The sequence below is a fragment of the Lagenorhynchus albirostris genome, chromosome 15, assembly GCF_949774975.1.
Source record: "Lagenorhynchus albirostris chromosome 15, mLagAlb1.1, whole genome shotgun sequence".
Lineage (NCBI taxonomy): Eukaryota > Metazoa > Chordata > Mammalia > Artiodactyla > Delphinidae > Lagenorhynchus > Lagenorhynchus albirostris.
Window position 1 is genome coordinate 22,909,219 of NC_083109.1, and position 14,897 is coordinate 22,924,115.

The following is a 14,897-nucleotide window of genomic DNA, read 5'->3' on the forward strand; positions in this document are numbered from 1 at the left end:
CAGAGCAAGCGCTCGTTGAGCACGCCCGCCCGCCCAGCCTCCCACACCTGGGCCACCGCCCGCACCCCAAACCCAGCTCGGTTACTAGAAATCCAGCAAGGAGAAGTGGGTTAGGGAGAGCAGGAGGAGAAGGCGCAGGAGAGGGGAGAGCAGAGGGAGGGAGAGGAGAGGGGAGAGGCAGCCAACACCTCGGTGCCACTTACCGCCAGTCGTCCTCTACCTGAACCCCGATGGACTGGAATTTGGTAGCGGGACTGGGCTCCTCTTTTGGCACTGGCTGAACGCAGTCAACCTTATTGAAGGACAACGACAGCAACGGCACGGAGACAAAGACAAAAATAAAGAACAAACACCACACTTGCTGCTGAAATTCACGTTAGTGGGACCACGCAAACGGACGTGTGGACAGACAGACACGAGGCATGCGGACACTGCACGTGGGCCCCAGGCCGGACCAGGTTAAGCCGGGCACTGCTCATTCGCGCGGAGGCGGGCGGGCAGGTGGGTGGGAGGTGGGATGGGGTGGAGATGACTGGCTTTCCCTACTCTGAGGAGGGTGCCATCACATCGATCGCTTTGGGTCCGTTGTCCTCCGAGAGGTGGGAATCGTTCCTTCTAGTCCTCTCCTTCACACGCATCAGAGAGAAGAAAAGAAAAAAGGACAACGAAAGAGAAAGAAAACACACACACACAAAGCCACAGCCGTTATCTGGTGTAGTTGAAGCGGGGCTGTCTCGAGGCACAGATCGCTCCCCCAACCCTGCAGGTGAAGGGCAGGCTGGAGGCGCCGGCACTAGGGGTGCACCTCGGACAGCAGTTCTGGATTTGAAAGCTGCAGCGAAGGCAAGAGCCGGCCAAGTCCCTGGGCCCCGTGGGATGCCGGCCCTGGGCCTTGATCACACTTGGCTGAGGTTACCTTCAGCACTGGGTGGGCCAGGGGAGCCACGTGCAAAGCTGGCACTCTTTCTCTATACCAGTGATGCCCTGGGCCTACCTTTCTTTTCCGGGACAGAGGTACGTGGCCACGGAGCAGCCAGGTCAGCCCCTCCGCCACCGCTCATGAATGAGGGAGAACACACACTTGACCCAGGGCTCGAGGCACCAAGGGGTGGGACGAGAGTTGTAGGGGTGTCCTTGGAAATAGGAGACTCTCGTCTCTTGGCTTCACAGAGGCCAGGGAGGCTTTCCCGGGCAGGGAACGAGCACCAGGCTCCTCCTTGCCATGGGGGTGCAGCTGCATTTCTCCTTCAGCAAGAGCCAGCTCAGAGGATGCAATATCACCGGATCTCAAGAAGCTGCCTGGAGAGCATGGAGTGCGGGTGGGGTGAACCCGGGGGAGAAGCCTGGATGGGCCCAAGAGCCAGAGTACTCAGCCCCGTGTGAACTGCCGAGTGAAAGGATCAGGGTGAGTCTGACTCTCTCAGGTCTTCTGGAAAGATAAGAACATCTGGTTTGGCCAAGGAGAGGGTGGGGCTGCCCAAACAAAGACCCCGGGACTAGACTATTTTCTGTATTCCTTAGTCTCTCCTGAGAGCTGTACAGGACAGGGGCCGGACCCCTTATGAAGGAGCCCAGAAAACTGAATAGTCTCCTGGCCGACTTTCTTCTTGTATATGTGCCCAAATTTTTCCTCTCCAAGAGGCAAGTGCAAGAAATCGGCCAGTGAGCCATCTCTGGTCCATTCTGCCCCCCTTTGAGTCCCATGTTCCTTCTGTAACTTTGGTGCTTTGTCATCTACTCGGCCATGCCCCACTGCACAGGGGTGGCTGGGGAAACGGAGATCCTGTCCAATCTAAGCCACAATGCACACCACCTGGACCTCCTTGATCGCCCTCTGGGTTTGGAGGGGCTCTGCCTCCCCCAAGCTCTTAGCTCACTGTAGCTGCCCTCCCTCCCTGCCCTGAGTATGCTCCACTTTAGTCTGGATTTAGAGCAACTCTTGAAAGCTGCAAGGCAGGGCCCAAGTTTTCCCCACTCAGCTAACAGCAGGCAGATTACTGATGTTAAGTGCATGCAGGAGGTGCAATGAAGCAGTGGAGGGGAAGCTGGCGCACCCTGCCCTGCTGTGTGCCCTGGCCATGGGCGCACAGTGAGCCTGGCTTCCTGAAGGGTCTGCTGGCTTTGGCCACTTGGTCCCGGGGAATTATCCGCCTGGATCCTTTCTCACAGAGGGATGCACCGGGACCGACATCCCACTTCTCAATTTGACATGGGCCTGGCACCTCAAGCAACCTACCTGTCCCCAAGGCCCGAGAGGGCTCTGGGCAAAGTTCCAGAGCAACTTGAGCAACCCCCAAGGCTCCAGGGCCCTGAGTCCTGGGCCCCTGGCCCTCGGCGTCTACGCTCCACGCTGCTCCCACTGCCAGGCGGGGCTGTGGCCTCCGCACCGGAGCTGACCTTGGATCAGAGAACTGTTAGGCCAGTCCCGCCTCCCACGCGTCAGCTGCCAGGGCAAAGGGTGGAGTGAACAGACAGACAGTGGACAGGCAAACAGTGGACAGGAGATGGCTGGCTGAGTGTAACTACATTCACTGGGACAACCCATCGTTGGAGCAGGGACACCTGCCCACAGCTGCAGAGCCCGCAGCATGTTCGGGCGAACGTGAGGAAGACGTGACTATGGGTGGAATTTGGTCTGGCCACTTGGGGCCGACCTCCCAAAATAGACAAACCACCTTTGCCCAAGAGACCTAGTGGGCCTCCACCAGATGTAATTACACGCAGGCAGGTGCACGGCGTGGGCCGAGGACAGAGTGCAAAAGGGGCCCCTACTTGTATTCCTATAGATGACAGTTTCCTTTTGGGAATGGCCTCAGGGTGGGATTCGGAGCTGGTCAGCGTCCCTTGTTCGCTCTTCAAAGCTGCATGTTTTGGGGGTGGCTCAGGGGCCTCGGGGGCTGGGGTGACTCCGCCCCGTGTCACACTGGGCGGTCGGGTACTGCTGTCCAGGCTGTCCGACGAGTTGCTCAGGCCGGACTGGCTCGTCACTTCGCTCTTGTGGTCCTGGCTGTCCAGGTAGGTGTCCTGGGCAGACTCGGTGCTGCTCTGGACCGTGACGGAGATGAACGGCTTCGATGTGGTGCGTGGAGGGACCGGTGGCGGGGTCTTCTTATACGCCACTAGGCATGATGAACCTGCAGATGGGTGAGAGGAGGGCAGGGGAGAAGGTGAGGCCCCAGCCCTCTTGAGCCCCTTTCAGGGCTGAGGCCCTACCTGACCCGACCCTAGCTCTGGCCTCGGTGAGGATTTCTGAAGCAGGAGAATGGGGGTCAGACACAGCAATGACCAAGACAGACAGACACAGGCCCTGCCCACCTTCATGCTGAGCCAAGGCCAAGTCTAGTGGGGGATGCCTACATGGACCAAACACACCCTCCACCTGAGTCCCCCACAAAGGTCTTATCCATCCGGGGCATGGGCTGGATGGTGACAGCAGAGTGACGGTCAGGACAGCTAAGGAATGGTTAACCTCACTTGTCCTCAAGCTCACCGAGAGACCTACCACTCCCCTGCCCAGGTCTTTTCCTCCTACCCTACCTTCCCTCCACCCTTGTTTCCTCTGCCTGGATGCCCTCTCCCTGTCTGGTCAGAGACCAACACATCCTTCAGGGCTCAGCTACCCTTCCCCACATCTTGCCATTCCCACCCCACCCCTCACCTTGTTATGTGAAAACCCCACACACCAGTCTACCTCCCCCAAGACTCCATCACGCCCGGTCAGACTCTCTGTTCTCCACCAAGATTCAGGGAACCAGGACCCACCATAGGTGGGAGTTGGTGTCTCAGAGTCCCATTCTGAATCTGGCCCAGGGCTGGCCCACAGCTGGCTTCGTAAACGCTGAACTTTTTGTTCTGAAACAGGAGGTGCTTTTCAAACAGCAGTAGCTACTTGCTGTGAGGGGCTGGGTCACATCCAGCGGCTTTTCTCAGCATCTTAACTCCAACTGCCCTTTCCCCAGTGAGGACTGAAATGAGCCTCTCCCCGGGTGAGGCCCGGGCCAGAAGAGGAGCCAGAGGAGTGGCTTTAAGCCTTGCCTTCAAGGGACTGCCAATCACGGTGATGGTGATGGCTCAATGGAAACCCTCAAAATGAGGCCCAGTGCCACAGGGGCAGTGACTAGGCACAGCAGAATCCATTCATCTGCTCCTGTGAGATATCACTACTCAAACATCAGAATGACCAAAACAAAAACGGGTGACAACACCAAATGTTGGCGAGGATGTGGAAAACGAATCACTCATTCACGGCTGGTGGGAGTATACAATGATAAAACCATGGAAAAGTAAACATGCAATTACCATACAACCCAACAAGTGCACCTTGGGCATTTATCCCATAGAAATGATAACACATTCACAAAAAACTTATACAGGACTGTTCATGGCAGCTTTATTTGATATAGGCCAAAGTGGAAACAAGCTCACTGAGAGACCTACCACTCAATGGGTGAATGGCTGTGGTGCGCCCAGACCACCACTCAGAAACAAAAAGAAATGAACCACTGATACAAGCAACTACTTGGATGAATCTCAAGTGAATTACGCCGAGGGAAAAAGCAATCTCAAAAAGTTACAAACCACATGATTCTATTTATAAAGCATTCTTGAAATGACCTAATTATAGAGATGGGAACAGATTAGTGGTTGGTGGGGAGACTAGGGGGAGAGAGTGATGGGGAGGCTGGAGGGACTTGGTTATACAGGGGCGACAGGGAGGACCCCAGTGTGTACAAAGTGATGGGAGTTCTATATCTTGACTGTGGTGGTGGATTCATGAACCTACACATGCAGTGAAACTGCATCAAACTAAAAAACCACAAGGTGATACAAGTGAAAATGGTGAAATCTGAGTAAGATTGGTGGGTTGTACCTATGTCAATATTCGGGTTATGATAATTATACTACAGTTTTGCAAGATGTTTCCATTGAGGGAAACTGGGTAAAGGGTACACAGGATCCCTCTGTATTATTTCCTACAACTGTATGTAAATCATATACAATTACCTAACAATAGAAAATGTAATATAAAAAGCCCATCCATCTGTCTGTTCACCTGATAGACGTGTATTAAGCCAGGCCCTGTACTGGGGTCCAGGAAAGCTAGGAGCCCCCATTAGCAGAGAAACAGCCGTGACACAACTACTTCAACAGCAATAGAGGCCACAGTAGAAAAGCCCAGGAGCTGGGAGCCGTGTCTTGTGCTTGACCTAGTCTAGGTGACTAAGTGCTCTGGGAGCTCAGAGCCAAGAGCACTGTTCCTCCTCTGTTCAAAATTTCCCAGTTCTGCTCAGGGATCCCCCCAGACAGACACACCCACAGTCTCTGACTCCCCAACCCAAGAAGGGTGGTGTAGGGGCAGGAGGCGGGGCTTTGGTCTGCGGGAGAAGGACCCTCCAGGGCCCTGCCCCGTGGAAAGGGACAGGCCTGCTCTGGAAGATGAGCTCCTGTGTTCAGCTGGTTGTAGGGCACAGGCTGACAGCCGAAAGCTGGGCCGCTTACTGAGCTGTGCTCAGCAGCTTTATGGCTTTGTAATTTACACCTCATGGTGACTCTGTGAGGTGGGGATATGATTATGCCCATTTTAAAGATGTGGCACACGAGGCTCAGGAAGTTAGATAACTTGCCCAGAGTTGCCAACAGCAAGTGACAACCACATCTGTTCGGCTGCACAGCCCACCACACTCCACTCCCCAGGCCTCAGGCCGCCCCCCTTTGCTGGGCTGGGGCTGCAGGTGTCTGAGGCTTTCACTGACCACTTTGCCCCTCAGCATCCTGCTGGACTCTGGAGCCAGTGTGCAGGGGCACATCCAAGCTGAGGCCTGACAGCTGGAGGAGGAGGGGCCTAGACTAAAGGCAGAGGCCTGGCTTCCAGGCCCCGACAATGCCTCACCGAAGTCCCTGTCCCCCAGTGAACTTTTTAGTACCTTTATCTGTTCAGTGGGGGTGGAGGAGTTCTAACAGCACACCGAATTCACATAGCTCTTGACTAACTCACAGCATTTTCCCATTTATGCTCTCATTTAAGGGTAAGTATGGAGGCTCCCCTCACTGTGACTGAAAAGGAGACTCCTGCTAGGAGTCCCTCCTCCCCATTGCCTGAAATTCTACCATTTGAGAGTCATTCCTTTGGTAGTGAGGATCCAAAAGCCAGAAAGCAGCAGAGAACCAGACAAGCCTGAGTTCAGACCCCAGCTCTGTCATATACCAGTTGCGTGGCCACAGGGAGTGATTACATAGGCTACATCACAGAGGTCAAGGCTCAGACAGCACAGTGCTGGCATGGCTCTGACTAGTTTCTGGTACAGAGGGAGACAGGCCTGGAGGACAGGGGGTGAGCCAAAATTTCACCACTCCCCAGACACTGGTGGGGAGGCTGGACTGGTTCCCTGACCAGCCAGGGGCAGTCTCCCCCAAGAGCTGGACACGTAGAGAAGCCCATTGAAGCCCATGACCACCAGAGCCCAGCAGAGACACGACTCATTGGGGATTTCAGGATTTGTTTGTTTGTTTGGCCTAAATATCCCAAGAAAGCTTCAGTGGAGTCTTCTGCCCCAGATTAGAAAAGCGAAGCCCTAATCTGCTCAAAATGTTTAAGGGGGGGAATATGCCCCTAAAGAGGGTGGCAGTGAGCATGAGGACCCAGAACTGGGCTCTAAGCCTGGCGGAGGCCGTGTGACCCCAGTCAGGGTCCTTGTCCCCACCTGTGGTGGGGCTAACACTGGCCTGGAGGAGTCAGTCTGTGCAGGGACCTGCCCCACCCAGGAGATAATGGGACTGTCCAAGGGTCTGGACAGAGGACTGACCCTCCAGCCTCTGTCTCAGGCCTCTGTGTAGGCCAGAGTCCTGCTGACGCAGCCACTCATTAGAGAGAAAGTGAACTAGAGGGAGGCCAGGCCAGATGGCCAGATGTGAAAGAAGAAAAAGTGAACTCATCTTGGATTCTCTATGTCTCCTGGGGCACAGGTGACAGCCAGACAAGTGGTGTGACTAATGGAGAGGATTTCGGGGCATCTCTCAGCTGTGAGCACTGTCCCCGCCCCCAGGGCAGGGGGATGGGGCCCGAATCTACAGGACAGCTCTCATTTCACAGGCGTGAAATGCCAAGAAACATAGGCCAACACCTCCCCCAGCCCCTTCCAACATGGCGATCCAGGCAGTCTGTGTTCCTCACGCCCACCACACTTCCTCCCACCTCGGGGCCTTTACACAAGCTGTTCTTTCTGCCTGGAAGGCTTCTCTCAGCACCCCACATGTTTCAAGTGTCACTTCCTCTAGGAGGCCTCCCCTGACTGCTCCCTACTCTCCCATCACTCAGGATCTCCATCAGCGCGCCCATCACATTTGGCATCAGCTCAGCGAGGCATTTACTTGCTGATGGTTACAGGCCTGAGGCGGCTGGGGGCTCTGTCTGTCTTGGCACAGCAGGTCGTGTCCCGGGCCCAGGGTAATATCTTAAGCATAGAAAGCTCTCAATAAATATTTGTTGAATAAGAAGAAGAACCTCATCATCGCTACAAAAACCCCTCGGTTGCCAAAAATCAAGATTTAGCCATAGTGAAGGCTCCCAACACTTTAGAACCCAAGGTTCTAGTCCCATCTCAAATTTGGAGCCCTTTCTGTTTGGTCCCACCCACCCATCCTACAGCCTCACCTCCTGCCCTCCCACCCGCTCAGCATGCCCCTTCCAGCTTCACAGAACCCACACACCCTTCACAAACACCACACTCTTCAGGCGCCAAAGCCTTTGCACGTGCACCGTTTCTGCCAGAACCCCTCCGCGCATCCTTCATGCTTCCCGTCCTCCGGCCAGTCCCTCCACTCTCAGCCCTTTCTGGCCCAGGCAGAGTCCGACCCTCTCCTCTGGAGCACTCAGGGCTGTGGCCAGGTCTCCGACTGAGCGTGTGTCCCATGCGGGTCAGCAGCCGGTCCCCAGTCCAGAGGGTGCACAACCATCATTTGCCAATTAAACCTTAGAGGGAAGCAAGTGCCCCCGAGACCCAAGATGTTGGCCCGGCCAGGATGTAACTGCGGTCCTCCCTGCCCTGGGGAGATATTCTATGTGCCACAATTTACACCAAAATGGCATATGGGTCCAACTCTGTGTCCACTCTTGGAAAACTTTCAGATTTGCCCAGGAAGCTTGGGGGTGAACATCACTCCAGGGTGACTGTCTCCTCCAGCTGGTCCTTGTGCATATTTTTAAAGATCCTGAGTGACACATCACTGAGACACAGCATTGTCTGCACACTGCACAGCTGTGCCCGGGGGCCGCATGCTTCCCTGCCCTCACCTTGGCCATGCCGGTCCATCACGCCAAGGCTCAGACAGAAGCTGGTTGTGTGATGCCACCTGCCCCCGGCCCCAGACATCCAGCCCAGCCTCCCTGCCCCACTGTGCACAAGTCCTTGCTTCTTCTAAGTAGAAGCTCCCTTTGTCTCATTTCCGCCTTCTGCCCTAGATTTTATCCTGCAAACTCTATTTTTCAGGTCAGAATGAATTTGTTTCCACATCTTGTTTTTTTAATGTCAAGGTGTATAAGATGGCCAATCAGAGCTTCAGGTGCTCAGAGTACTGGCTGTGGCTCCATTTCCCCAGCAGCCCCAGCATGACAGCCTCCTGCAAGTGCCTTGGAGGCCCAGCCTAGTCCTCACGTCTGCTGGCTCCCAAGGGCCCGAGCTTGGCAGGGGTGCTGAAGGAGAAGCGGCCTAAACAGTGTAGGAGCCATGGCTGCAGGCTTTACATAAGAGGCAGCGGACCCATGCAAGACCCCACGTGAATGGAGCTGGCCTCAGAGCCAGAACCCCCTAAACTCCTTTGCTGACTCTGCCCGGCTTGTCGGAGGAAGGGCTGAGAGCCTGTAAGAGCCCTCCTTCTCTCACCCGACAAGTAACCTGTCAAACCACGCAGCTAAATCGGGGAGCTCACTTGTGTGCTACGGTTAAAGCAGAACTCACGGCTCCCGCCCACCTAGCATCAAATTCCTCCCTCCTTCCCTGTTTCTTCCCCCAGAGCAGGGGAAGCTGGGAGAGAATTCCAAGGAGCTAAGTCAGGATCGGGGACAGACTGACCTCTCAGAGCCACTTTCCTGCCGATGGCCCATGTGCCCTCTACTTTCCCCCTCTGCCAGCCTGGAAACCACCTCCCTCACTGTATCTTAAGAGTAACAAGATCAAACTTCAATTTCAAACGCCAGCAAGAGAGACTGGCAGCACCTCTTACCCCAGCATCCTCCTGGGGCTCCTCCCCACTGCCCACAACCAGGGGCTCCCTACCTGCCTCCCCATCCTTCCCTTCTCCCCACCTCTAGAGCCAGCCTCCCCTAGACGCCCCACACCGCCGCTCCCTGGCCCCTCACCCTCCTATCTTACCTTTCCTGTCCCTCTTCCACCCTGGCCAATGGGCCACTTGAGGAATCCAATCACGCCACTGCTTTGAAACCTTCCGATGGTGCCACCGCCCACCCAGTGGAAGTGGAACAAGCCCTTCAGTGGGGGCACTCAGGGCTTCCAGAATCTGTACCTGCCTCAAACCCCAAAGTCCATAGGAGCCAAGAGGTTACAAAGGTGTCTGGGAAAGACGAAGCCACAAAGTTTAGGGAGTCCGGCCACACCCTTGGAGCCCTGCCCAGAAGGGGTGCACTCAGGATGCCCTCCTGCTGGTATCAGTGCCAAAGTTAACAGTGCTACTGAGCAAGCACTCCATCTACACTCAGTCCTCATTCCTCATGCTTCTGTCTCTGCGAATTTGCCTACCTGCTAAGACTCATACTCGCGGGGCTTTTTTTGCAGCCACTTGCAGACTTGAGCAGAACCTGAAAATCTGAGTTTCCCAACACACAGGTTCCCAGCTGAGGCTGAACAAGGCAACACTGCCTTCTTGTTTCAGCTCATACTGTAAACAAGCACCCTTTTCCTGGTCTATTTAGTGCTGTGCTTTCACATTTTTAAGCGTTTTTTTGTTGGTGGTGATTTCTCTGCTTGAAATGGCCCCCAAGTATAGTGCTGAAGTGTTGTCCAATGTTCCTAAGTGCAAGAAGGTTGTGATGTGCCTTATGGAGAAAACACGTGTGTCAGATAAGCTTTGCTCAGGCTTGAGTTACAGTGCTTAGATCAGTGTTAATAAATTAACAATATATTAAATAAGTTATCTTGGTGGTTTGTGCTGGTAGCGGGTGGAAACGCAGGGACTCTGCATTTCCCATAGGAGGAATGGTTCAGTATTCACTAATTCAGTGTTTGTGAGACACTGCGGATGTAAGCACCATGAATAATGAGAATGGATTGTACTTTGGCCAAATGAACCCTCAGAACAGATATGTGAGGTAGGTTTCTCACTGCCCTGTTTTCCAGGTGAGGCTCAGAGAGGTGGGGAGACTCGCCCAAGCTCACCTTCTAGCCAGGCAGTGTTGGGGCCAGGGATTGAACCCAGGCTGCCTGAAGCCTGACCCCTACCCTATGCCCCGCCCACTGTGCCAACTCTGTAAGGGTCATGTAGAGGCAACAGCCTTGAACATGTTAACTGTTTCACCCAGAAAATGGGGTGTGACTCCCAATGTGCTCTGAGTAGAATTCAAAGAGATGGCAGACATGAAGATGTCTATAATCCTGGGGTGGCCCCTATGATTCCACTTACCACGGTTTCTCGATGAAGGAGAGAGTGATCACCTTTTGGGGGACAGCTGAGGACCTTTCTGGAAGACATGAAGGTTGACTGGGTCCGGCAGGATGGACCAGAGTCACTGAGGGGCAAGGAGATGCAGGGCTTTCAGGTGGAGGGACGCTCCCAGCAAAGGAGCGGGGCAGCACAGCCCAAGGTGTGGGAAGACAGATTTGAGCAGGGCATGGCTCGGCAAAGCGGCATTTAGGTAATTTAGCTGGTGAAGGGAAGCCAGGGAGGCCTGAGAGAGGGCTGCCTCTTCTCCGACAGGGTCCGTGGCTTCCTGGGGCTGCTTGGACACCGGGAACGGTGGTATCTTCTTCCTGCCCACAGCATCCCTCACAAAGTCCCTCCAAACTGGCCTGCAGTCAGAGGATTTACAGCACGTGGACCTGACTGCAGCTGGAAGGGCGCATTGCCTCCTTTCTCAATAGCCCGGCACACCAGGCAGCTCTGTGTGAGGTGCCAAGGCCATCTCAAGCTCAGTGTGTCCAGAATGAATCTGAGCCTCTCCTCCCCGCCGTCGGCCTTGCTCTTCTAAAGAGGGGACCCCCACGCACGCACTCCGTCACACACTCCAGAAGCCTGGGGAGTCCTGCCCCCTGCTTCCCAGGCCTCCCCCATCTGTAAGGCTTTGCCCCTCCCCCACAAAAGCACATGTCACAGAGCCAGGCTTCTCTCTATCCCACCACCCTGGTCTAGGCTTCCACTTTCTACCCTCTGGCCTCCCTGCTTTGTCGGTGATCCAACTCACCCACAATCACTCTCCAGAAAGCAGCCTGAGGAGTTTTTTTAAAGTACAAATTGGATTAATGCTTCCCATTTCTAAAGCTTTTCAAAGGCTCCCCACTCCATGAAGTTGCCCACCTTGGCCTCCTACAGGCACTGCCCCCTTCTCCAGCCTCAGTTCCTGCACTTTCCCCTTGTTGATTCCATTCCAGTCACACTGCTATTCCTCAAACACTCCAAGCATGCGCCGACCTCAGGGCCTTTGAACCTGCTGTTTCCCTGTCTGAGATGATCCCCACCCCAACCTCCGCACACCTACTCCTTCCCATCCTGCTCTCATCTCTGCTTCCCACTCAGGTCTTGGCTCAGGGGTCATGTCCTCAATGAGGGCCTCCCAGACCACCCTGTCTAAAGTTGCTGTTCTTCCTTTGAGGATCCTGTTTATTTCATTGAGCACTGATCAACTTACTGGTTCACTTGTCTTTTGTCTCTCTCCCCTACCAGACAGAGATCCTGAGTATCTAATATAGATTCCTGAGGGTGGGGACCCTGAATACCTTATAGAATTAAGATGCTTTCCCAGCACCAGGCCCGATACATGGCTGGGTTCAGTAAGTATTTACTGAATTAATGAACAACCCCCTATTTGACAGTTGGGTAGACTGAAGCTCAGGGAAGAATGATTTACTCCTGACTCTGAGTCGGAATCTAATGGCCAGTGCTGTGGGAGGTAAAGCTTGGAGCAGCTCTGCTTGAAGTTCGGCAATGAAGCTGTGGGAACGAGAGCTCAATAAACCCTAAGCACTGGGCATCAGAAACAACTTGAAAAACAACTATTTCTGAAAGGTGGCAGAGAAAGAAAGTAAGCAGTGCTTCCGGCAACATCTTCCAGGCAAGGCATATCATATGTACAGATTTAAAAGAATCATGACTGAGTGAGTCCTGGGCCAGGTACTACTTTATTCCAGACACAGGCCTGGGAGGGGAGATAATCATCACTGATGTTTTATAGATGAGAGAACAGGCTTTTAGCTTTTAACAGTGGCCGTGCTCTGTGAGGCTGTGGTCGACTGTGTACCTTGCAAAGGGTCTAATCCTTTCTGGGCCTTCGTTTCCCCAGCTAAGTGGGTTGGCCTTGAATGGGCGTCACAAGTTTAAACGTCTACAGGAGACCATGCATGTAACCCCTCTGGCCCACAGCTGTCATGTGGAGACCTGGGTGAGAGAAGCCAGAAATCTGGCCTTAAAAATAAATAAATAAAACCTCTAAATTTAAAAGTGGAGTTAGTTAATTCTTTTAAAAATGGAGTTAGTCAATTCTAAGTTTTAAAAAACACTGGGCAGGTACGTGCCTGCCTGCTAACGTGGCCCATGGCACACAGGTTTGTGACTGCTGGAACAGCTGTCCTCAGGCCTCCTTGCTCCTTCTGGAGCTCCAGCCCCTCTCCCCCTGCTCCCCAGGAAGCCGGTCCACTAGAACCTCCCCCTTGGAAAGGCAGGAGACCCTTGGGAACCTTGAAATCGAGGCAGCAGGAGGCCCTTCTGGTGGTGTCTCAGGTCTGTTGGGCAAAAACAGAGAAGCCCCTTCTGGTCGGCAGGCCAGTACTGCTTGCAGGCTCTTGGCACCAGGGCACAGGTGGCGGGAGAGCCCCATCCAGAGCACAGATGGCCGCCCCCCTTCATGGGCCTGGAGCAGCTGCCTGAGAGGGACCAGCTTGGTTGCTGGGACAACACCCTTCGCCCCCTCCAGAGACAGCTGCTCCTTAGAAGCCCTGTTCACACACCAGTTGGGGTCAAAGGTATGAGGTGGCTCTGTCCTGACACGTTCAGGCCAGAGGTGCTGGAGGACAGGGTTAAGCAATGCCCTCCAGATGGACCCACAGTTCAGGTCAGCTGATTCTCTGAGGACAGGAAGCTGCCGGTCAGGAGCCTTCACAAGCCCCGGGCATCTCTCCTGACTGAGGGCTGGCCGTGAACTGGCCTAGCATGAAAAGCTTTAACTGTATTGGCTCATCAACTCTTCACCAGGCCTATCACTCCCGCTTCAAAGAGGAAAAAAGTGAGGCCCAGAGAGAAGTGAACAGCCCCAGGTCACACAGCCAGGATTTGCGCTCAGGCTTTCTGATTCCAGAGCCAGCACTTGTAGCTGCTGCTTCACCACACTGACCAGGGCTGGAGTTAGGTGCACTTAGCAGGGCCTGGCTGAGATTCTGGCCAGGCCAGTTCCCCAGTCAGGACCCTAATCTTGGGTCCTCACGCAGGGTTTGGCGATATCCTCTGAGTGGGTTAGATGGTGGCTGCCTCTGGCTCTGCTGGCCATGGGGTCAGAGGCCTGGTGCCCCTGGACCAGAACCCCAGCACGTGGAAGAAAAAGGCGGCCTGCTCTGCCTGTGATCACTGCCACCCACAGCCCTTCCTCAGGCCCTTCTCTTCTGGATGTGCAGTCCTGGACACTCTGACCCTCCACCAGAAACACCAGAACCCCTGACGTGGTTTCCCAGTCACTCAGGACTTCCCCAGTTTGGCTAAATCTCACTACAGCCTCAAGGCAGAGCCCAAAGAGGTGAGGCCACTCATCCCAGGTCACACAGCTGGCTGATGGGGTACTGGGACTGGAACGAGGATGTGAAAACCTCCAAATTCTAGGGTCCGAGGACATAGTAATTCCAGTGACTTTCAAACCAGGTTCTGGGGGCCCTCAAGAGGGCCTGGGGAGGCTTTTTGACTCCCACCCCCCGCCAGGGCCCTCAGAGCACCTCCATTTTCTTTTTTTCCTCCATATGGTATTTTGGGATCCACCGGACTCATTCAACCTCCTCATAGTACAAATGAGGAAACTGAGGATCAGAAAGGCAAATGTACTCCCTGAGGATCAGGTGGCAGAGCAGGGACCTTGCCTGGGGTTCTGAGTGTGGGTGTGTTCCCTCTGCCCACCTGACTCCCAGCCTGGAGACCACCAGCTCTAGGCATTCAGGGAAGCACCCACGTGTGGCTGAGCCCCACCTCCTCCAGCCCCTGACCAGGGGACCCCAGACGGCATGCTGTTTCTCAAAAAACATTTCCACGAATACTGCGACCGTATCCAGTAAGCAACCTGTCAGGCAACATTCACCCCTCACCGCCCGTTCTGTGCTGGAATCTGCTGCAAATGTCCTTTTATTTATCCCCAGAGACCTGCCGGCAGAGTTGGCTCTGCTGGCAGCTCTGCTGAGGCCCCTATCCTACCCCTCGGGATACCTTACTACCACCACCCCTGGGAGTCCAAGCTTGAAAGAGACACCAGCTTCCAAGCAGCAGTTCCTGAATCATGATTTTCTCGTACATTAAAGCTATAAACACTAGTAGGGAGTGCTGATGAGGAGAAGATGGCCAGAGTTACAGGGCTGCTATGGTGGTTCCAGTCCAAGACAAAAACTTGATGTGTACAGCCCGTCTGGCCTGGTGGAGGAGTCGGGGGTGGAGAATCCAAGATTTGGCTTTTCAAATACTGGCTCTAGCACGTGGACCTTGTT

At 54.4% G+C, this 14,897-nt stretch overlaps 1 protein-coding gene across 4 annotated transcripts in view; it reads right to left on the reverse strand.

Moving 5' to 3' along the window:
• DLGAP4 (DLG associated protein 4) overlaps positions 1 to 14,897 on the reverse strand; it is an 87,333-nt gene that overhangs the window by 34,366 nt on the left and 38,070 nt on the right. For all 4 annotated transcript variants that reach the window (XM_060124095.1, XM_060124097.1, XM_060124096.1 and 1 more), the window contains 2 exons: positions 2,773 to 3,134; positions 204 to 292 (listed from right to left, as the gene is read on the reverse strand). In XM_060124095.1, the coding sequence (XP_059980078.1) occupies positions 204 to 292; positions 2,773 to 3,134 (451 nt within the window). The remainder of the gene's footprint in view (positions 1 to 203; positions 293 to 2,772; positions 3,135 to 14,897) is intronic.